Source organism: Macaca fascicularis, chromosome 14 (assembly GCF_037993035.2).
Source record: "Macaca fascicularis isolate 582-1 chromosome 14, T2T-MFA8v1.1".
Taxonomy (NCBI): Eukaryota; Metazoa; Chordata; class Mammalia; order Primates; family Cercopithecidae; genus Macaca; species Macaca fascicularis.
Window position 1 is genome coordinate 3,278,694 of NC_088388.1, and position 22,537 is coordinate 3,301,230.

Genomic DNA, 22,537 nt, shown 5'->3' on the forward strand with positions numbered 1-22,537 from the left:
ATTAGTTAAAATGTGGACCTCATGGATTAGGGTGGGCCCTAATCTAATCTGTGTCCTTATACAAAGAGATAAGGATGCAGACACACACAGAGGGACGAGCACGTGAGGGTACAGGGATGGCAGCATCTGTAAGCCATGGAGAGAGGCCTCAGGAGGACCCAGCCCTGCGGCACCTCGATGGCAGATTCTGGCCTTCAGACTGTGAGACAATCCACTTCTGTTGCTCAAGCCACATGGTTTGTGGGGCAGCCCTAGCAAACTCACATAGCAGGGAACAGGGGGTTCCCAAATGCCTGGGAGTGCAACTCAGTGAAAATTGTATATTTCTCTAATCACACAGAGGCTGAAACAAAAGAATCACAACGCAAACTCGTGAGAGGTACGGATCGTATTTATTTAGAAGATCCAGCCCAGGTACTTAAAGGCGAAGCCCTGGGGCAAAGAAACCAGGCCAGGTCGGAGGTAGAAGAGGAGACTGGGCACCCCTCCTCCTCAGGAGAGGATCCTGGGATCTCTAATAATTCTGAGTCCTCCAGATCAACTCCAAAAGCAATCGGAGCTCTGGCAGCTCAGGCAGGATGAAGACGAAGGGTGGAGGAGACAGGAGGTTGCAGGGACCCGGGAGAGGTGGCAGCAGGTCAGAGGATTCCAGTTTCAGCGTGTTTCCAGCAGGCTCACAGGAGGGGCCCAGGGATGTGGGATCTTGACGCCCTGAGAAGGTTGAAGTGGTGAGGTCAGGAAAGGAAAAGGGGATTCCGGGAGAATTGATGGGCAGGACCCAGCACGCCGGAAGCCCTCATGACCTCAGAGGCCGAGCGGCTGAGTACTGAGCCCTGAACACTAGGCTGCCTTAGTCCAGAGGAGGACAGGCTCAGAGACATGCTTCAGGAATTCAGGCCACAGCTGCAGTCATTCCTGGAGGCCCAGATCTGTAGGACCAGCTGAGGTTTGTGGGCAGAGCCTCAGATCTTGCACTGGTAGCACACGGGGACACAGCAGCTGGACTGGGAACAGCAGGGCTTACAGCAGCTGGACTGGCAGCAGGATGACCCACAGCCAGAGTAGCAGCAGCAGGGCTTACAGCAACTGCACTGGGAGCAGCCACAAGAGCCACAGCCCCCCTTGGAGCCCCCACAGGAACCACAGCCCCCCTTGGAGCCCCCACAAGAGCCACAGCCCCCCTTGGAGCCCCCACAAGAGCCACAGCCCCCCTTGGAGCCTCCACAAGAGCCACAGCTAGAGCAGCAGCAGAAGGGCACACAGCGGCTGGGGCCACAGCCCCCACAGCTGGAGCCACAGCTCCCCTTGGAGCCCCCACAGGAGGTACAGCCCCCCTTGGAGCCCCCACAGGAGCCACAGCCCCCCTTGGAGCCCCCACAGGAGCCACAGCCCCCTTTGCAGCTCCCACAAGAGCCACAGCCCCCCTTGGAGCCCCCACAGGAGCCACAACTGGAGCAGGAACAGGCTGGCACACAGCAACACACGGGCTTGCAGCAGCAGACGGGCACACAGCACCTGGAACCACAGCCCCCGCAGCTGGAGCCACAACCCCCACAGCCGGAGCCACAGCCCCCACAGCCAGAGCCACAGCCTCCGGAGCAGCCACAGCAGCCCATGGTTCTGGTGGATTGAGGGTGGAGCAGGTAGAGGAGCAGGTGAGAAGCAGGTGGCAGGTGCAGGTGTGGAGCTCCCTGAGCCCCGGCTCTTTATATTCCTGCCCAGGTGTTTATACTGATCACATGAATACTGTTGTTGTTTCTGCTGTTTCACATGCACAAGTGTTATTTTTAATCTCTTCACCGTCCTATGAGCCGCCATCAGCTCAAGCCAAGCTCTACTTTCCTTGGTTTCTAAATTTGGCCTCTTCCTCATAGGCGTTTCCCTTTGTTAGAAGACACTGGGCTCCCTCTCCAGCGGGTGTCCTAGGAGTCTGGGAGGCAGTGGTGGCTTGGCTGGTGGGTGGACCATTGTCCTTGGCGCTCAGAGCTCTCCTCACTGATGCAGACCCTCCACCCCCTGGCATTGGTGTTTATGTCAACGGTGGTCATTTTGTAAAAAATAAAATAAAATAAAATAAAATTAAAATTAAAAAAATAAGCTGAAAGAAAAGGCTGTCTATAGGTTCCATCACTTAAAAACTTCCAGTATAAATATTTTGTCAAATTTGTAAAACAAAGTGTCGAAGAGCATGGATTTTAGTGTGGCCCTGGTTCTCCTTTGTCTTTCTTACCTCTTCCTCCTGTAATCAGCTCACTCCTAATGACACAGATTAGACCCACGTTCCCTTCAGGGAAGCTGGGCTCACAGAGGGAACAGAGGAACAAGACCCTTCCTAATGCTTTCAAGTTTTCCTCCATTAAGTCTTTGTAAAAATTCCACAAATCGACAGATATGCTTCAAATTTACTCTCCTTGAAGGCTACAAAAATTTTGACTAGCCACCCTCTCTAATGCACTTTTATTTTCCAAAAGATTACTTTTAATTTTGTATTGAGGTAAAATTTACATGCAGTGAAATGCCTTTTTTTTTTTTTTTTTTTTTTGAGACTGAGTTTCACTCTGTTGTCCAGGCTGGAGTGCAGCAGCATAATCTCAGCTCACTGCAACCTCTGCCTCCCAAGTTCAAGCGATTCTCCTGCCTCAGCCTCCTGAGTAGCTGGGATTACAGGTGTGTGCCACCATGTCTAACTAATTTTTGTATTTTTAGTAGAAATGGCATTTCACCATGTTGGCCAGGCTGGTCTCAAACACCTGACCTCAAGTGATCCCCCTGCCCCGGCCTCCCAAAGTGTTGGGATTACAGGCCTGAGCCACCGCGCCTGCACTGCATTTTTTTTTTTTTTTGAGACAGTGTCTCATTCTGTCACCCAGACTGGAGGACAGTGGTGAGATCCTGGCTCACTGCAGCCTTGGCCTCCTGGGCTCTGCACGTATTTTGAGTGTGCAGTTCCATGAGTTCTGCTAAACACGTACTTGTGTGCCCATCACCCCAACCATGACCAACTGCTCCACCCCCAGAGGTTCACTTTCACGGCCTTCCCTTCCCACTCATCACTACAGGCACAGCTCTGCTGACCGGTTCTGCCCGCTGTTGAATGTCGCAGAAATGAAATCATTAAAAATGTACTCTGGTTTCTTTCCCTCACGATGTTATTCTGTGTGTCAATGATTTGCTCTTCTTCTTCTTCTTTTTTTTTTTTTTTGTTGAAACAAGGTCTTGCTCTGTCACCCAGGCTGGAGTGCAGAGTGGTGCCCTCATGGCTCACTGCAGCCTTGGCCTCCTGGGCTCAGGCGATCCACCTGCCTCAGCCTCCCAATGTGCCGGGATTACAGGCATGAACCACTACGCCTAGTCTTATTCTTCTTTTTTAATCACTGCGTAGTGTTTCGTGTAAAAATACTCTCGACTGCGTTCCCCCATTCTCACGTTCATAGATATTTGAATTGTTCGCAGTTTGGGGCTATGATGAATGACACGTAAACATGCCTTACAGTCCTTCCGTACTCATGTTTTTAGTTTTAATCTTTTGGTTAAATATTGAGCACTGGCCTTGCTAGACCATAGAGTAGTGTATGTTTAACTTGCTAAGAAACGGACAGCTGTCCAAACGCTCGTGCTGCTTTCCCCTCCCCAGCGGTGCCTGGGACTGTCAGCTGCACCAGGCCTGTCAGTACCGCCCGGCGGCTTTTCAAACGTGAGGCATCGCATGGGGGTACAATCGCATCTCGTGTGGATTTTGACCTATGTTTCTCTGATGACTAATGTTCGCAAGGATCCTTTCTTGCACTGGCCATTTTCACATCTTTCTTGTTAAAAGGTCTTGTTAAAATTGTTTGCCCATTTTATCCTAGGTTTTTTTTTTTTTGTTCTTTTTGTTATTGACTTATTGGAACTCTTCATAAATTCGATATCAAGAATATATGAATGAAATGCTTTGCCATATGTATGTATATATATTTACACATGTGTTTTATATACATGTATATATGTGTGAAGGGGGCCAGCCCCTCCACACCTGTGGGTATTTCTCGTCAGGTGAGATGAAACACTGAGAAAAGAAATAAGACAGAGACAAAGTATAGAGAAAGAACAGTGGGCCCAGGGGACCGGCGCTCAGCATATGGAGGACCTGCACCGGCACCGGTCTCTGAGTTCCCTCAGTATTTATTGATTACTATTCTCACTATCTCAGCAAGAGGAATGCGGCAGGAGAGCAGGGTGATCATGGGGAGAAGGTCAGCAAGAAAACATGTGAGCAAAGGAATCTGTGCTGCAAGTAAGTTCAAGGGAAGGTACTACGCCTGGATGTGCACGTAGACCAGATTTATGCTTCTCTCCACCCAAACATCTCAGTGGAGTAAAGAATAACAGAGCAGCATTGTTGCCAACATGTCTCGCCTCCCACCACAGGGGGGGTTTTCTCCTGTCTCAGAATAGAACAAATGTACGATCGGGTTTTATACTGAGAGATTCAGTTCCCAGAGGCAGGCAGGAGACAGAGGCCTTCCTCTATCTCAACTGCAAGAGGCTTTTCTCTTTTACTAATCCTCCTCAGCACAGACTCTTCACGGGTGTCGGGCTGGGGGACAGTCAGGTCTTTCCCATCCCATGAGGCCGTATCTCAGGCTATCACGTGGACAATATTGGCCAACACCCAGCTTTCCAGGGCAGAGGTCCCTGCAGCTTCCGCAGAGCATTGTGCCCCTGGTTTATTGAGACTGGAGAATGGCGATGACTTTTCCCAAGCACACTGCCTGTAAACATTTTGTTAACACGGCACGTCCTGCACAGCTCTAGATCTCTAAAACCTTGATTCCATACAACACATGTTTTTGTGAGCTCAAGGTTGGGGCAAAATTACAGATTAACAGCATCTCAGGGCAAAGCAATTGTTCAGGGTACAGGTCAAAATGGAGTTTCTTATATCTTCCTTTTCTATACAGACACAGTCACAGTCTGATCTCTCTTTCTTTTCCCTACATATGTGTATATATAATATATATGTATGTGTAAAATATAATACATAATTTTCCAGTATTTGATTTGCCTTATTATCTGAACTTCTTTTTGTAGGGAAATGTTTTTGATTTTGAAGTGCAATTTAACATTTTTTTCTTTGACAGTTAGTGCTTTCTTGTGACCTTTTTGAAAACTCTCTTTCTGCTGGGCATGGTGGCTCATGCCTGTAATCCCAGCACTTTGGGAGGCTGAGGCGGTCGGATCATGAGGTCAGGAGATCGAGACCATCCTGATTAACACAGCGAAACCCCATCTCTACTAAAAATACAAAAAATTACCCAGGCGTGGTGGCCTCCAGTCCCAGCTACTCAGGAGGCTGAGGCAGGAGAATGGTGTGAACCCAGGAGGCGGAGCTTGCAGTGAACCGAGATCGTGCCACTGCACTCCAGCTTGGGCGACAGAGTAAGACTCCGTCTCAAAAAAAAAAAAAAGAAAACTCTCTTTCCTAGCTTTTCCTCTAGAAGCATTAGAGTTTTGGTTTCTATATTTAGTTCTATGATGGATCTCAAGCTAATTTTTGTGTGTAATGTGAGGTAGGAGTTGAGATCCATTTTTTCACATTTTCATCCAATTGTTTCAGCAGCATTTGATAAAAAGACCATCGTGGCCAGGCGCAGTGGCTCATGCCTGTAATCCAGGCACTCTGGGAGGCCGAGGAGGGAAGATAACGTGAGGTAAAGAGTTCGAGATCAGCCTGGCCAACGTGGCGAAACCCCATCTCTACTAAAAATACAAAAATTAGCTGGGCATGGTGGTGGACACCTGTAATCCCAGCTACTCAGAAGGCTGAGGCAAGAGGATCGCTTGAACCCAGGAGGCAGAGGTTGCAGTGAGCCAAGATTGTGGCACTGCACTCCAGCTTGGGCGACAAAGCAAGACTCCGTCTCAAAACAAACAAACAAACAAAGGTGGTTCTCTTGTAATAGCAGCACTTTGGAAGCCACGTGAGGTCATGAGTTCGAGACCAGCCTGACCAACATGGAGAAGCCCCTGTCTCTTCTAAAAATACAAAATTAGCTGGGCGTGGTAGCACATGCCTGTAATCCCAGCTACTCAGGAAGCTGAGGCAGGAGAATCGCTTGGACCTGGGAAGTGGAGGTTTCAGTGAGCCGAGATCATGCCATTGCACTCCAGCCTGGGCAACAAGAGCAAAACTCCATCTCAAAAATAAAATAAAATAAATAAATAAATAAATAAATAAATAAATAAATAAACCAACCAACCAGCCATCCTTATCCCACTGGAATCATGGTGTTTTTAATGAGAATCAGCCGACACTATGGCAAGTTGTTTCCTGTGTCCTGCTCTGCGGTCTGTATGCTGCTTCCTAATGCAAACACAGCGTCACTGTGACATTATGGGAGATTTTGAAGACAAGTATTATGAGACTTCAACTTCATTCTTCTTTTTAAAGATTGCTTTCTTTTTTTCAATTCCTTTGCTTTTCCAACGAAATTTTAGAACCAACTTGATCATCTCAACAACAAAAACATAGATGGATAAGGAGGCACATAGATGATAGATAGATAGATAGATAGATACATAGATACACAGATACATAGATGATTCTGAAGAATTGGACTATGTAATTACAGAGGCTGAGCAGCTCCACAGTCTGCTGTCCGTGAGCTGAAGATGTCCCCTGCTTGTCTCAGGACTGAGTCTGGTTCCCCCATCACTCTGACCAGAGATTCCTGCTAAGATGCTCCCTTGGTGACCACTCCATACACAGCCAGCATCTCTAGGCTCTGTGCAGGGTCTCCCTACACTCATTATCCAAGATTCCTGGGGGGGGGGGCAGGAAACCATCAGGTTCTGAAAATATTCATTAGCAGCGGTGGTGCATGCCTGTAGCACCAACTACTCGAGAGACTGAGGTAGGAGGATCCCTTGAGCCCAGGAGTTCAAGACCAGCCTGGGCAACACAGTGAGACTCTACCTCTATTGAAAAAAAAAAAGAGGAAGAAGAAAGAAAAAAAGAAAAGAATCACAAACAAGTAAACAAGCTGACCATGTCTTTTATTTATCTATTTATTTATTTATTTATTTATTTATTTATTTAAGACAGGGTCTCACTCTGTCACCCAGGCTGGAGTGTGGTGGTGCAATCATAGCTCACTGCAGCCTCAACCTCCCAGGCTCAAGAGATTCTTCCACCTCAGCCTCCCCATTAGCTGGGACTGCAGGTGTACACCACCATGCCCAGCTAATTTTTTTTATTTTTCTGTAGAGATGGGGTCTTGCTATGTCACCCAGGCTGGTCTTGAACTCCTGAGCTAAAGTGTTCCTTCTTCCTTAACCTCCCAAAGAACTGGATTACAGGAGTGAGCCACCATGCCCAGCCCAGGCTGACCACTTCTGAAAGTGTTCTCCACTCAAGCAGCTCATTTACTTAACAATATCACTTATTCCCACACACCCCCTCCCAGATCTCTTCCATGTTTTTGCAGAACCAGCTCTCCTAAATAAATTTTCCACAGTCGTATTTACAATGCAAATTGTAAGTAAAATTGCAATGCTTGCAAAAAAAAGAAACGTAGGATTCTGTGATGTCGATGAAAGTGACGTTGGAGAACCTCTGGTGGGAGCCAGGCAAGGCCACCGCAGTGAAGATCAGGCAGTTCACCCTGAAAGAGAAGCTGGCCAAGGAGAAAAGATAGGGGCTTCCCAACGGGGTGGATTGACCTCAAAGAGAGGCGTTTGTGAAGGATGAGAAGGAGCTCGGTTGTTTTTGCAATGTGACTCCCTTCAGCATCATTCTGTAATGGTCAACTGTGAAATGAAGGATGTTGCAGCAGGCAATCCTATGATTTTATCAAAAAATTATGCATGAAATATCCAATGCTCGATTTTCTCTTTGTTGATTTCACGGAGAGTTACAACTGTGTCCTATATCTTGCTAACTATCACGTGTCATCTGTTCATTATTAAGGAAGGTTTCGGTTTTCTTTTGCTTTCTCTTCTACCCCCCACACCCCAAGCACAGACAGCATTGGTTCTGTTGGGCCCATTTCCAATGGATGGCTGGCAGCAGGCTTTTCTCTGGTGCCCATTACTGAGGTAGGGAGGCCGTCTTTGATCTGCAGGTCACTGGGTCCTTCCTGGGCCAAACACCTCCCCTTCTTCCCTGGAGAAATCTCTTCATCACATAGCAAGACATGAATTTACCCACGGGAGCCACAGGCCAAGCAAAGAGAACGCCCAGTGAGCCATGGAGGGAGAAGTTTCCGGCATTTTCTTCTGGACCCACTGACCCCACAGCAGCCCCTCCTGCCCCACTGGCCAGGCTGGATGCAGCCACCAACTCCCTACCTGCAGTGTGGTCCACCCTCATGGAATCTCATCAAAGTGTACCCTTAAAGAGGGTTCCTTTCATTTCAGCTTTAATTGTCCTTTGCTGCTCAAAGGCCTTCTAAGTGTTATCATTTACCAGGCAGAACTGAGAACTCTGTAGCTCCCCAGATTTCTCCAGGCTTTCTAGAACTTTCCTCCTGGCTGGCAAAACCAGCTGGTTCTTTCGAGCTCACCCTGTTCTTGTAATGCTTTGATAAATGCAGCCACAACAACCCACGCAGGAGGGGCCTTGTGTTTTCTGAACTCTTCCCTCAGGGATACACGATCTGGGACAGTCTTACCAAATACATAACAACTACCTTTCTCGCCTCTGATAACTTTCCTTTCCACCCACCTCCTGACCAATAAACCAAGGTCTCAATGCTATGTTTTTGTTCTGGTTGGTTTCTGGGTCAGCCAGGATGGACCAATTATGCTGCCCAAACAAGCCACCCCCACGTTTCAGTGACTTCACATGACACAGGCTTGCTTCTTGTTCACATCGCAGGCCACTGCACATCAGCTGGTGACTCTGCTCTGTGCTTCGTCACTCTGGGACTCAGTCGGAAGCAGCAGCCAGTGCTTGGAACATTAGTGGTCATGGTAGGAGAAGAAACAGAGAATTCAGAAAACTGCAGCAGGTGCTTCAGGCTTCTTCCCACTGAGGCAAGCAAATCACACGGTCACACCTGACTTAGAGAGGGCTCATGGAAGGGTTACTCTACCACCTGCCATCTGACCTGTTCCCAGAAGAAGAGGAGAACCAGGATACCTATAAAGAGCCCTAATTACCACCCCGTTCTGTGCTCTGTGTGGCAACACTGCCAGTCTTATAGATAGGTTTTTGGCTAAATGAGCTTAAACTTTTATTTTTTACTCTAACATATGCATTTAAGGCTATAAATTTTCCACTGATTTGGCTGCATGCAGTAAATCTGGTAGTCCCATTATTTCATTAGGGGTTACAAAATGCTAAGTTTCTAATTCTATGATTTCTTCTTTATTTATAAACTGGAATACTTCCTCTAATTTTGTTACCATAAGATAAAGTTTGTCTATCAGAGATAGAGTAAGTGCCTGATTATTTTCCTTTACTTAGTCATCTTCGAAATAATGCATTGATTCCTAGAATCCTCTACAGGCAACTAAGTTTTACCGTTTGCATAGTATCTGTATTATTATTTTTTGTGTATGATTACTTACTCCTAGTTTAAACATACTTGATGTGTATCAGTCCAGTTAAGAAATTGGTGTTCAGATTGTCCTAAGTCTGTCTACAGAGAGTTTCTCCAGGTTTGCCTCTTATCTTTTTTTTTTTTTACACAGAGTTTGGCTCTTGCCACTCAGGCTGGAGTGCAATGGCACCATCTCAGCTCACTGCAATCTTTGCCTCCCAGGTTCAAAGGATTCTCCTGCCTCAGCCTCCCAAGTAGCTGGGATTACAGGCATGCACCACCACACCTGGCTAATTTCTTGTGTTTAGTAGAGACAGGGTTTCACCATGTTGGTCAGGCTGGTCTCCAACTCCTGACCTCAAGTGATCCACTTGCCTCAGCCCCCCAATGTGCTAGGATTACAGGCGTGAGCCACCTTGCCCAGCTGACTCTTTAGTTCTTTTGATGTAACTGCATTAGTCTTAGTTATCATCTCTGCTTTCTGGGATGACAAGATGTTCTAGATTCATCTTGTTCACTTCCAGCCCATTCACCAGAGAAGCCAGGTTCCAGGGAGATACAATAAACAGCATTTGAAGACAACAGTCTTGGTGCTAGGCGTGTTCACTGCTACAGGATGGCTCATTGTTTCTGAATCTTTCAGTGGAGGAGGAAACTGTTTTTATTTGGATAAAATACATCATGATTTCATATCGATATGTCTAATTCAAATTCAGGATGACAAGATTTTTACTTAACCTCATCAGTTCCACACCAAAAATTCCAGTTCTGATACCAACCTAATTAATGCATTTGCTTTTTCCATACAACATTCACAGCAGGATATCAACCATACTACCACTGCCACCATGACTTCTAAAAACAGCTTAGGAATTTTATTTTTGTGTTCTTTCTATGTTCTTAGGACATATCCCACCAATAAATTGCTGTGTTTCCAAATAACTTGAAATAATTCAATTCTATTGTCTTTTTTTTTTTTTTTTTTTTTTTTTTACAGAGTCTTGCTCTGTCGCCCAGAATGGAGTGCAGTGGCGCAATCTCGACTTACCGCAACCTCCACCTCCCAGGTTCAAGCCATTCTCCTGCCTCAGCCTCCCAAGTAGCTGGGAGTACAGGCACATGCCACCACACTCAGCTAATTTTTATATTTTTAGTAGAGACAGGGTTTCACCATGTTGGCCAGGCAGGTCTCAAACTCCTAACCTCAAATGATCCGCCTGCCTTGGCCTCCCAAAGTGCTGGGATTATAGGCATAAGCAACCAAGCTCAGCCCTTTCAGAATTCTTAAAAGGCAATATTGGCTTGGTGTTAGGAGTGTTTATTTACAGAGGTAACGGGCTGTGTAACAACAAAGGCAATCAGAGTAAGTTGGGTACAAAAACTTCCCAAAGGAAGATGGCAGAGGTCTGGACCAGGGAAAGGAGGCAAGTCTGAACTCCCCAGAGCTTTCAGCAGCCTCTTCTGCTTCTGTGGCCCTGGTCTGAGGAACAGTTCTGTCTCCATCAGATCAATAGCTGGAAAGATCTAGGAAGAAAAGGGATCTGAGAAAAGAGGGGTCAGCCGGGAAGGAGATGAGAGGCAGGGGAGACAGCCAGCCCCATCCTAGCACCTTCCACCAACATCACCATCAGACCCACAGTCCGAAATACAAGAAAAAGAGAACAATAGCTATAGCCATAGTAATGACGCCGAACAACAGAGAAGTCAGCAAGATACGTGTTTCAGTTTGTCGGCATGGTATTTTTATTAGTTTGCAACTTTTCGTTTCAGATAAAGCAGAGTGTTGGACATGCAAAGGGACTCCAAGGAAGCCTCTTAAACACCCACCTTGTTGCAGGTGGGACGCTCATGGCCAGCTGCTTCCAGCTGGAAAAGACAGGACTGCAAGTGGGTTCAGGAGCTCAGGCCTCTGAATAGACAAGCAAAGGCGAGGCTAGCAGGCGAGGGGTGATTCAACTGCAGTTGCAGTTGACTTGGGAAGAGAATTTGTTAGGAGAGACAATGGACATTGATTAGGGTGGACTCTCCTTAGGAAAAGGCAGCCAGATATGGTTCATCTTGTAGTGAGGAATGGACTCTGGGCAGTGGTTTGGGGCTCAACGATGAAGGACGGGTCACAGCTTCAGAATATGGGGTTAGCAGGACTCACATGAGGCCTGAGTCCAGAGCCTCAGATCTTGCACTGGCAGCACACGGGGACACAGCAGCTAGACTGGGAGCAGCAGGGCTTGCAGCAGCTGGACTGGGAGCAGCAGGGCTTACAGCAGCTGGACTGGCAGCAGGATGACCCACAGCCTGAGGAGCAGCAGGGCTTGCAGCAGCTGGACTGGCAGCAGGATGACCCACAGCCTGAGGAGCAGCAGGGCTTGCAGCAACTGCGCTGGGAGCAACCACAAGAACCACAGATCCCCTTAGAACCCCCACAAGAGCCACAGCCCCCCTTGGAGCCTCCACAAGAGCCACAGCCACCCTTGGAGCCCCCACAAGAGCCACAGCCCCCCTTGGAGCCCCCACAGGACCCACAGCCCCCATTGGAGCCCCCACAGGAGCCACAGCCGGAACAGGAACAGGCTGGGACACAGCAGCACACAGGCTTGCAGCAGCAGACGGGCACACAGCAGCTGGAGCCACAGCCCCCACAGCCGGAGCCACAGCCCCCACAGCCGGAACCACAGCCCCCACAGCCGGAGCCACAGCCCCCACAACCAGAGCCACAGCCCCCACAGCCGGAACCACAGCCCCCACAGCCGGAACCACAGCCCCCACAGCCGGAGCCACAGCCCCCACAGCCGGAGCCACAGCCCCCACAGCCGGAGCCACAGCCCCCACAGCCGGAGCCACAGCCTCCGGAACAGCCACAGCAGCCCATGGTTCTGGTGGATTGAGAATAGAGCAGGTAGAGGAGCAGGTGAGAGGGAGGTGCAGGTGTGGAGCTCCCTGAGGCTGGGCTCTTTATATACCTGTCCAGAGGTCAGGCATGATACAGGGTCCCTTCCTTGTGACTGTTTACACTATTTTTCCAGAGCTCTGTTTTTTCCCTCTTCGCTAGTGACTTCCTCCTGGCTCAGTTGAGCATCTACTTTCTTTGTGTGCTAAATTTGTCTTTTTCCCCATTTGTTTTGGCTCCTACAATTAATACCTCAGCTCCAGGCTGTCTGGTGCTTCCCACAAAGCCCCAGGGTGCTGGTCACCTGCTCTCTGCTGACCACATGTGACCAGTGGTCAACAGCCTCTGCCCAAGTGCTCTCATCTTTCCTGTGTTGACTCCCCCAGATAATATTAATTTTACCTTTTTAGATTTCAAAAGTTATCCATGGTCTTTATATTTTAGTCATGCCATTTTCAGTTTTGCATTGTTCTAAAGAAATACTGGAGGCTGGGTAATTTATAAAGGAAAGAGGTTAGAATGGCTCATGGTTCTGCAGACTGCACAAGCGTGGCACCCACCTCTGCTCAGCTTCTGGGGAGGCCCTCAGGAAGCTTTTCCTCATGGCGGAAGGCAAAGCAGGAGCAGGCACACCACATGGTGAGAGTGGGAGCAAGGGGTGAGGAGGGGCCGCACGCATGTGAACAACCAGATCTGAGTGAACCCACTCATCGCCAAGGGGATGATGCTAAGCCCGTCATGAGGGATCCACCCCCATGATCCAAACACCTCCCCGCAGGCCCCTCCTTCAACACTGGAGATTACATTTCGACAAGAGATTTGGAGGGAACATCCCAACTATATCATTATACCCTGACCCCTAAATCTCATGTCCTCGCATTGGAAAATAGAATCATCTCTTCCCAACAGTCCTCCCAATGTCTTGACTGATTCCAACATCGAGTCCAAAGTCCAAGTTCCTTCCACCTATGAACCTGTGAAAACCAAAACACATTATTTACTTTCAAGATACAATGAGGGTAGAGGCACTGGGTAAACATTCCCATTCCAAAAGGGAGAAATCAGCCAAAAGGAGGGGGCTACAGACCCCATGCATGTCTGCAATCCAGCAGGGCAGCCATTAAATCTTAAAGCTCCAGAGTAATGTCCTTGGACTCCCTGTCCCACATCCAGGGTACACTGGGGTGAGCGGTGGGCTCCTAAGGCCTTGAGGAACTCCACCCTCGTGACTTTGCAGGGTTCACCCCTGCACCTGCTCTCATGGGTTGGAGTTGGGTGCCTGCAGCTTCTCCATGCTCAAGATGTAAGCTGCCAGTGGCTCTACCATTCTGGGGCCTGGAGGATGGTGTCCTCCTTCCCACAGCTCAATTAAGCAGTGCCCCAGTGGGGACTCTATGTGGGCCTCCTGCCCCACGTTTCCCCTCTTCACTGCCCTAGTATATACCCTCTGTGTGGGCTGTGCCCCTGCATCAGGCTTTTGCCTGAGTGCCCAGGCTTTCTCATAAATCCTCTGCAATCTAGGTAGAGGATCGCAAGCCTCCTTCACTCTTGCACTCTACACATCTACAGGCTTAACACCACATGGGAGCTACCAAGGCTTATGGCTTGCATCCTCTGAAGCCAGAGTTATCTTTGGGGTCTTTTGAGCTGAGGCTGGAGCTGGAGCAGCCTATGTGTGGGGAGCAGTGCTCCAAGGCTGTGCAGGGCAGTGAGGGCCTGGGCTGAGCCCCTGAAACCATGCAGTCCTCCTAGGCCTCTAGGTCAGTGATGAGAGGGGCTGTCTCAAACACCTTTGAAACACCTCTGAAGTCTTTTCCCATTGTGTTGGCTATTAGCACTTGGGTTGTGTTTTGTTTGTTTGTTTTGAGTCATGCTAATATCTCTAGCAGGTGGTTGCTCTGTAGCCTGCTTGGATTCCTCTCCTGATAATGCTTTTTCATTCTCTGCCACATGGCCATGCTGCAGACTTTCCAAACTTTTACACTTTGATTCCCTTTTAAATATAAATTCCAACTTTAATTCATGTATGTGCTCTTGCATGTGAGAGTACGACGTTAGATTCAGTCAGGCCACAACTTGAATGTTGTGCTGCTTAGAAATTTCTTCCACCAGATATCCTAAGTCACCACTCCTAAGTAGAAAGTTTCAGAGCCCCCTAGGGCATGAAACACAATACAGTCAAGCTCGCTGTCAAGGCATAACACATGTGACCTTTGTTTTTAGTTTCCTGCAAGTTCCTCATTTCCCTGAGACCTCATCAGGCTGGATTTCATGGTTCTTATCACTGTAATTATTTTGGACACAACCATTTCACCAGTCTCACAGGAGTTCCAACCTTTTCCTCATCTTTCTTTCTTCTTCTGAGCCCTCCAAAAGCTTCCAGTCTCTGGCCATTATCCAGTTCCAAAGTCACCTCCACATTTTCAGGTGTCTTTGTAGCAACATCTCACTCCTGGTACAATTTTCTGTATTGGGCTCTTTTTCGTGTTGCTATAAAGAAATACCGGAGACTGGGTAATTTATAAAGAAAAAAGGTTTAATTGGCTCATGGTTCTGCAAGTTGTACAAGCACGGCACCAACATCTGCTCAGCTTCTGGTGAGGCCCTCAGGGGGCTTTTACTCATGGTGGAAGGCAAAGCGGGAGCAGGCATGGCACATGGTGACAGCTGAGAAAGACAGAGCTGGTGGAGGGACAGGTGCCACACGTTTTTTTTGTTTTTTTTTTTTTTTTTTGAGATGGAGTTTTGCTCTTGTCGTCCAGGCTGGAGTACAATGGCATGATCTCGGCTCACCACAACCTCTGCTTCCCAGATTCAAGTGATTCTCCTGCCTCAGCCTCCTGAATAGCTGGGATTACAGGCATGTGCCACCACACCTGGCTAATTTTGTATTTTTAGTAGAGACGGAGTTTCTCCCTATTGGTCAGGCTGGTCTCGAACTCCTGACCTCAGGTGATCTGCTGGCCTCAGCCTCCCAAAGTGTTGAGATTACAGGCATAAGCCACCATGCCCGGTCAGTGCTACACATTTTAAACAACCAGATCTTGCTTGAACTTCCTCATCACCAAGGAGATGGTGCTAAACCATCCATGAAAAATCTATACACATGATCCAAACACCTCCCAGCAGGCCTCACCAACATAAGATTTGGAGGAGGCATCCAAACTATATTACTGGGGATCACTTTTTTTTTTTTTTAGATAAGTCTTCCTCTGTCACCTGGGCTGGATTGCAGTGACGTGATCACAGCTTACTCCAGCTTCAAACTTCTGGGCTTAAGGAATCTTCCCACCTCGGCCTCCTAGGTAGCTGGGAATATAGGCGTGTGTCACCATACCCAGCTAACTTTTAAACTTTCTGTAGAGATGGGGGTCTTGCCATGTTGCTCTGGCTGGTCTTGAACTCCTGGCCTCCAGTGATCCTCCTGCCTTGGCCTCCCAAAGTGCTGGGATTGCAGGTGTGAGCCAGTGCACCCAGACAATATCCTTTCCTTTCCTATCCAGATAAGAATAATCTATCCTCATCTTGATGTTTGTGGGGAATCTTTTCCCCTACTCAATTATTTCTGAAAATCTCACAAGTCTCTCTGCTGTTGTTTTCTCTCTTCCCCAGACAGAGCGTTCACTCCTCTTAGGCTGCTTCTTCCAGCTTCTCAGTTGGGTTCCTTGCTCAGTTGTACTCCACGTGGGGAAAGAGGTTCCTTTATGCCATAGTCTGCATGTGTTCCCCAAAATTCATGTATTGGAAACTTCACCCCCAATGCAAGAGTGTTGGGAGGTGGGGCCTAACAAAAGGTACTTGGAATGAGTTAGTGCTGCATGCAAGAAGGACTTGAGGGAGGGCCTTCATCCTTTTCTGTGCCATGTGAGGACAGCATATTCATGCTCTCGTGCCCTTCTGCTTTCCAATATGTGAAGACACAGTAAGAAGGCCCACACCAGACACCAGCACCTTGATCTTGGACTTCCTAGCCTTCGGGACTATAAGAAAGTACATTTCTGTTCTTTATCAATTACCCAGGTCAAGTATTTTCTTATAGCAGCAAAAACGCACTGAGGCACTCTAGTCACCAAACCACTGCTTATATAGGCTGCTTTCTTTGTTTAAGGGATGCATGCTAAACCCCGAGGAGAGCATAAGAGGGGCACATTACTGACAAGAAACTGAAGTCTGCTTACCAGATGTGTCTGCTCCTCAAATCTCCTGGCCATGCTCTTGGGCATTGTTTCACCAGTGTACTCACCTAAGAACACAGCAGCATGTCCCCAGCGTACTCGCCCAAGAATACAGCAACATGTCACCAGTGTACACACCCAAGCATACAGCAACATGTCACCAGCATACTCACCCAAGAATACAGCAACATGTCACCAGCATACTCACCCAATAATACAGCAACATGTCACCAGTGTACTCACCCAAGAATACAGCAACATGTCACCAGTGTACTCACCCAATAATACAGCATCATGTCACCAGTGTACTCACCCAAGAATACAGCAACATGTCACCAGTATACTCACCCAATAATACAGCATCATGTCACCAGCTTACTCACCCAAGCACACAGCAACCTGTCACCAGTGTACTCACCCAAGAATACAGCAACCTGTCACCAGCATACTCACCCAAGAATACAGCAACCTGTCACCAGTATACTCACCCAAGAATACAGCAACCTGTCACCAGCGTACTCGCCCAAGAATACAGCAACATGTCACCAGCGTACTCACCCAAGAATACAGCATCGTGTCACCAGCGTACTCACCTGCAGAAATCCTTGAGGAGATGATCTACCGAGATAAGAATCAGAAGAGCCCTCAAGAGGTGACTGAACTCCGTTGAAAACAGAGGCTGTGGTGTGCAGTTTCCAAGTAGTTCACCTAAGACAAAGTGATAGAGACATGTTGAACATGAAAAGGGTGATGGATAACAGCAAAAAATAAATAAAATAAAATAAAATAAAATAAATAGAAAGGAAAAGAAAAGAACAGACAGCAGCAAGTTGGCAGCTGGGATTTAGGGTCAAACACCAAACAGGCCCAGGGCAGTGGCTCATGCCTGCAATCTGAGAGTGCCTGTAATCCAGGGAGGCCAAGGCAGGAGGATCACTTGAGCCCAGGAGTTCAAGACCAGCTTTGGCAACAAAGGAAGACATCGTCTCTAGAAAAAAAAAATTGTTTTAAATTAGCCAGGCATACTGGCACACACCTGTAGTTGCAGCTACTCAGGAGGCTTAGGTGGGAAAAACATTGAGCCTGGAAAATCGAGTCTGCAGTGAGCCATGAAATAAAAATTAAAACATATCATAAAAATAAAAGAATATGGAGGGAGAGTTAAAGATCTCACTTTCAGAATTGGGGACACCTTTAGACACAAAAAATGTAAGGATAGAAAGGAATCGAGTAAGAAAACTAACAAGTCCAAGCGTTCAGTTTGGGAACTGGTCCCAGAAGATGGGTAATGTCTTCCCGTCACCACCAGCCTGTCCCACTCCGTCTTCTCCAGAGCCTCCATCTCTGTCTCCGTTACGTGCAGGCTGGTATGCCTTGCCAATCTCTTCCCAATTTCTTCTTGATTTTAGCTTCTGGCTCGTGACTACTTTTTCCAACACAATTTCTAGGTTAATTCTCAGTGATTTCCATACACAAGTAAATGAATCTTCCCCACTCCTCACCCCTGTGGTGATATCCGTGACCGTGTTCTCAGCAGGGCACCCCACTGGGCTCTGTCCCATGCACCCCGCTTCCAGCCACCATCCTCTTCCTAGCTCTCTTTCTCCAATGCTTTGATCTCACCAGAACTCTGGGTCCATCAGCACAACCATGGCTTCACCACTCCCCAACCTCTCTGATACATCTTCTTTTTTTGGTAACAGCTTTGTTGAGATAAAATTTATATGCCACACAATTTGCCCACTTAAGGCATACAGTTCAATGCTGTGTATTCACAGTGCTGTGCACCCATCACCATCACCAGTTACAGAACGTTTCATCACCTCAGAAGGAAAGTGCACGCCCTTGAGTACCCCCAACTCACTACCCTCCAGGACGGTTCTCCAGGCGGGTTCAGATCTCGGCAGTTCTCCCGGTGTCTCACTTGTGGTTCTGAGGCTGAGGTCAAGACCCCTGACTTAGTTCCTTCTCCTTGGCTAATCTGATCCCTGCACTGCCAGCTGTGCCATTCCGGGCAAGCGATTCATACTTAACCCCTCTGTGCCTGTGACACGAAAAACACGCAGCTGCCTTGAGGATGAAATGAGTTAAAGTCAATATCAAGAAGTGCCTTGATATTGTGCCAGTATCAACAGGTACAATCCCCTTCTCTGTCACACCCAGTTCCAGCCCACCCCAGCTGCAGTGCTTAGGGGCCCAGGGAATCCTGTGTGACAGGCTAAAGCGTGTGCCCTACCCTGCGTGGAAGGCCTGGTCCCCAGTCCCTCAGGACGGGGCCTGATTTGAAGGTGGGGCCATTGAACAGGTCATTCAGTTTCAGTGAAGTCCTCGGGGTGGGCCTGATCCCCATGCACTGGGGTCCCCATGGGGAGAGGAGACACAGACCCACAGAGGGCGGCCCAGGGTGGGGAGGAGACACTCGCCCCCAGCCCTGGAGGGGCCTGGGAAGGAACCAAACCCTGAGACTCCCTGAGCTCAGGCCTCCACCCCCAGAACAGAGGAAACCAACGTCTGTGGCTGAAGCCTTGGAGCCGCCCCGTCTGTGCCGCCCTGAGACTGTGGCCCCGAAAGCTCCTCTCCCCGGCCACAGAGCTGAGGGTCCGACAGCGGCCCCAGGAGCCCCCAGAGCCGCAACCCCACCGTGAGGGGAGGGGAGGGAGTCAGGTCCCGCGGTCTGCCGGGTGCCTGCCCCGCAGCTTCCCCGGGAGGAGGGAGACGAGGCCCCGAGGAGGCTGCAGGCTGGGGCTCCAGGGTGGTGCTGGGGGGTTCCCAGAACGGCCGGGGGGCGGGCGAACAGGCGGAGCCTTCGTGGGTTACCCCCTAAAAACCAGCCCACGCTCCGCTTCTCGGGGACCCTCCCCACGGAAGCAGCCCTGAGATGGGGGGGAACTGCCCTGTGCCAACCCCAAGGGAAGCCCCCAGGAGTGACTCTGATGAGCCGGGTCCATCAGGGCACGCCCCCCACCACGCCCCCAGACAGACACTGAGACCCAGATGGCCACCCGGTTCCTCATTCATTCATTCACTCATTCATTCCCCGCCAGCGGACCCCAGGGACCGCGCAGTCCCTGGAGATCCAGAGGAAAAGGAGAAACCCAGGCTGCCCCGGGGGCTTTAGGCTGGCATGGGGAGGGGGAGGACGTGGGCCCTGCCCAGGTGGATGCTGGAGGAACCAACTGCAGGAGGCACCGCCAAGCAGGTAAAGCGGGCAGGGGCAGTTCTGAGAGCCCGGGGGTCTTTCTCTTGCTGCCTCCAGGAGCCTCTTCTGTCTCATTCTCTTAAACCTTCTACAAACTCCGCTTCCCGTTTAGTGATTTTCCTTTATAAGGGTCACAGTGAAAATCGGAGTCCTCCTCCTGGCGAGTAAGGGCCTGTGTGGTTCTCACTGCTTGCTGTGCCACTGCTTTTGGGAACATGCTTGCACCTGCCTGTGTTTGAGGAACTCTATGCGACATGTTTTCTAACTTCCCTTTTCGCATTGTGTCTGAAGTGTGTGAGTGATGGTGTTTGGTTCAGAAATCCCGGAGGTCCTGTAAACAGATGTTGTGTTTCTGCTTTCTGATTTCAATTCCTACAGAGGTTTCAAATGGGAGTCTGCAGAAATGTATACTCAGTAATTTTCTCCGAACACTAAGCATCTGCCCAAATATAAGATAATCTAGTTATTTTACTTCAAAATGTTATTTTCTTTTAGTGTGAACTGAGGTTGGTCATTGAAACTCTATATTCCCCAATGCCCAACTGTAACAGTTATAATATTATCATTTTATAATTTTATCTTTTTCAGATAATACATGTTTACATTTACATGTTTATAAAGAAAAGTAGGGCCTGTGGTGTTTTTAATGCCGTTTTGCTAATGTACTCAGTATTATTTTATAGATTAGATTAATAACGTGTATTCATCTGTGTCTAGTAAGTAGGTAACTTTATTTATTTTTTTCAGCTATGTCTTCTCATATCACCCAAGACTTTTTGCCAGAGCAGGGCATACAAGATGCGTTCCCAAAATCAATATGGAGAGGATGTGGAAATTGTGGCCTTGACAATTTCCACTGGAGGAAAGACTGGGGAAATGTAGATGAGTGTAAATTGCAGAAAGAAGATTACAATAGACTTAAGCAATGTTCATCAACTACCCATAGCAAAATCTTTCGATGTAATAAATGTGTTAAATATTTAACAATTCTTCAAATTTAAATAGATATAATATAATTCATGCTGGACAGAAGCCTTTCAAATGCAAAGAATGTGGTAAATCCTTTCAAATGTTCTCATTCTTAACTGAACATCAGAAATTCACACTGGAAAAAAATTCCACAAAATGTAAAGAATGTGGCAAAACCTTTAACCAATGCTCACACTTTACTGAACGTGAGAACATTTGCACTAGAGAGAAACCTTACAAATGTCAAGAATGTGACAAGGTTTTTAAAACTTGCTCAGTCCTTCCTAAAAACAGAATTTACACCGCAGGGGAACATTACAAATGTGAAGAATTTGGCAAAGCCTTTAAACAGCTGTCCCACCTTACTGGTCATAAGGAACACGGTGCTGTGGAAAAATTTCACAAATGTGAAGAGTGCGACAACGTCTTTCTCTCTTGCTCAAGGCTTTCTAATCATCAGATGATTCTTGCTGGAGAGAAGCTCTCCAAATGTGAAAAATTGCACAAGTCCAAGTCTTTCCAAACATCAGAGAAATGAGATTGGAGGGAAACCTTTCAAATGTGACGAATGTGACAGCATCTTCGAATGGTGCTCAGACCTTACTAAACATAAGAGGATTCACACTGGTGAGAAACCCTACAAATGTGAAGAATGTGGGAAAGCCTATATGCAGTCCTCACACCTCAGTGAACACAGGAGGATTCACACCAGAGAGAAACCCTACCAGTGTGAAGAATGTGGGAAAGTCTTCAGAACTTGCTCAAGCCTTTCTAATCACAAGAGAACTCATTCTGAAGAAAAATCCTACACGTGTGAAGAATGTGGCAACATCTTTTTTTTTTTTTTTTTGAGACAGAGTCTCACTCTGTCACCCAGGCTGGAGTGCAGTGGCTGGATCTCAGCTCACTGCAAGCTCCACCTCCCGGGTTTATGCCATTCTCCTGCCTCAGCCTCCCGAGTAGCTGGGACTACAGGTGCCCACCACCTTGCCCGGCTAGTTTTTTTTTTTTTTTTTGTATTTTTTAGTAGAGACAGGGTTTCACCATGTTAGCCAGGATGGTCTCGATCTCCTGACCTCGTGATCCGCCCATCTCGGCCTCCCAAAGTGCTGGGATTACAGGCTTGAGCCACTGCGCCCGGCCGGCAACATCTTTAAGCAGTTATCAGACCTCACTAAGCATAAGAAAACCCACACTGGAGAGAAACCCTACAAGTGTGACAAATGTGGAAAGAACTTTACCCAGTCCTCAAACCTTATTGTACATAAGAGAATTCATACTGGAGAGAAACCCGATAAATGTGAAGAATGTGGCCAAGTCTTTATGTGGTTCTCAGATATTGCCAAACATAAGAAAACCCATACTGGAGAGAAACCCTACAAATGTGAAGAATGTGGAAAGAACTTTACCCAGTCCTCAAACCTTATTGTACATAAGAGAATTCATACTGGAGAGAAACCCTACAAGTGTGAAGAGTGTGGCAAAGCCTTCACCCAGTTCTCACACCTGACTGTACATGAAAGCATTCATACTTGAGAAAAAAAATAAATATAAAAATAGGCAAAGCTGTTAGTATCTGCTTGCATCTTACATCAGAGTTCAGACTTAATAAAGTTATTATAAATGCAATGACTGTTGAAAGACCTTTCATGAAATATAAGTTTCCAGAGGACTAAAGAATATTTCTTCTGGAAAAAAAATTAGAAATATGTTTTATACTAGACGGAAATCTTGTATCAGCTGCTTAAACTTTATTCAAATTCAGAGAATTTGTATTGTA

General features: G+C 47.7%; 2 protein-coding genes and 1 pseudogene across 2 annotated transcripts; 2 read left to right on the top strand and 1 right to left on the bottom strand.

The window, feature by feature from the left end:
* Positions 1 to 373: 373 nt before the first annotated feature.
* On the bottom strand, positions 374 to 1,683 carry LOC141408396 (uncharacterized). Its single transcript, XM_074012538.1, has one exon. It carries the CDS (start codon positions 1,614 to 1,616, stop codon positions 963 to 965), a length of 654 nt encoding a protein of 217 aa, XP_073868639.1. The 5' UTR covers positions 1,617 to 1,683; the 3' UTR covers positions 374 to 962.
* A 9,692-nt stretch (positions 1,684 to 11,375) lies between these two features.
* On the top strand, positions 11,376 to 19,707 carry LOC141408477 (uncharacterized; annotated as a pseudogene).
* Positions 19,708 to 20,522: 815 nt separating this feature from the next.
* LOC141408423 (uncharacterized) lies at positions 20,523 to 22,314 on the top strand. Its single transcript, XM_074012924.1, is given in 4 exon segments — positions 20,523 to 20,763; positions 20,766 to 21,264; positions 21,266 to 21,587; positions 21,907 to 22,314. Coding segments are annotated over 4 exon segments (1,434 nt in total). The 5' UTR covers positions 20,523 to 20,537; the 3' UTR covers positions 22,294 to 22,314.
* Positions 22,315 to 22,537: the final 223 nt, after the last annotated feature.

Bases quoted from the DNA above. Each gene is read 5' to 3' on its own strand.
- LOC141408396 (XM_074012538.1), bottom strand. From the start codon at position 1,616: ATGGGCTGCTGTGGCTGCTCCGGAGGCTGTGGCTCTGGCTGTGGGGGC.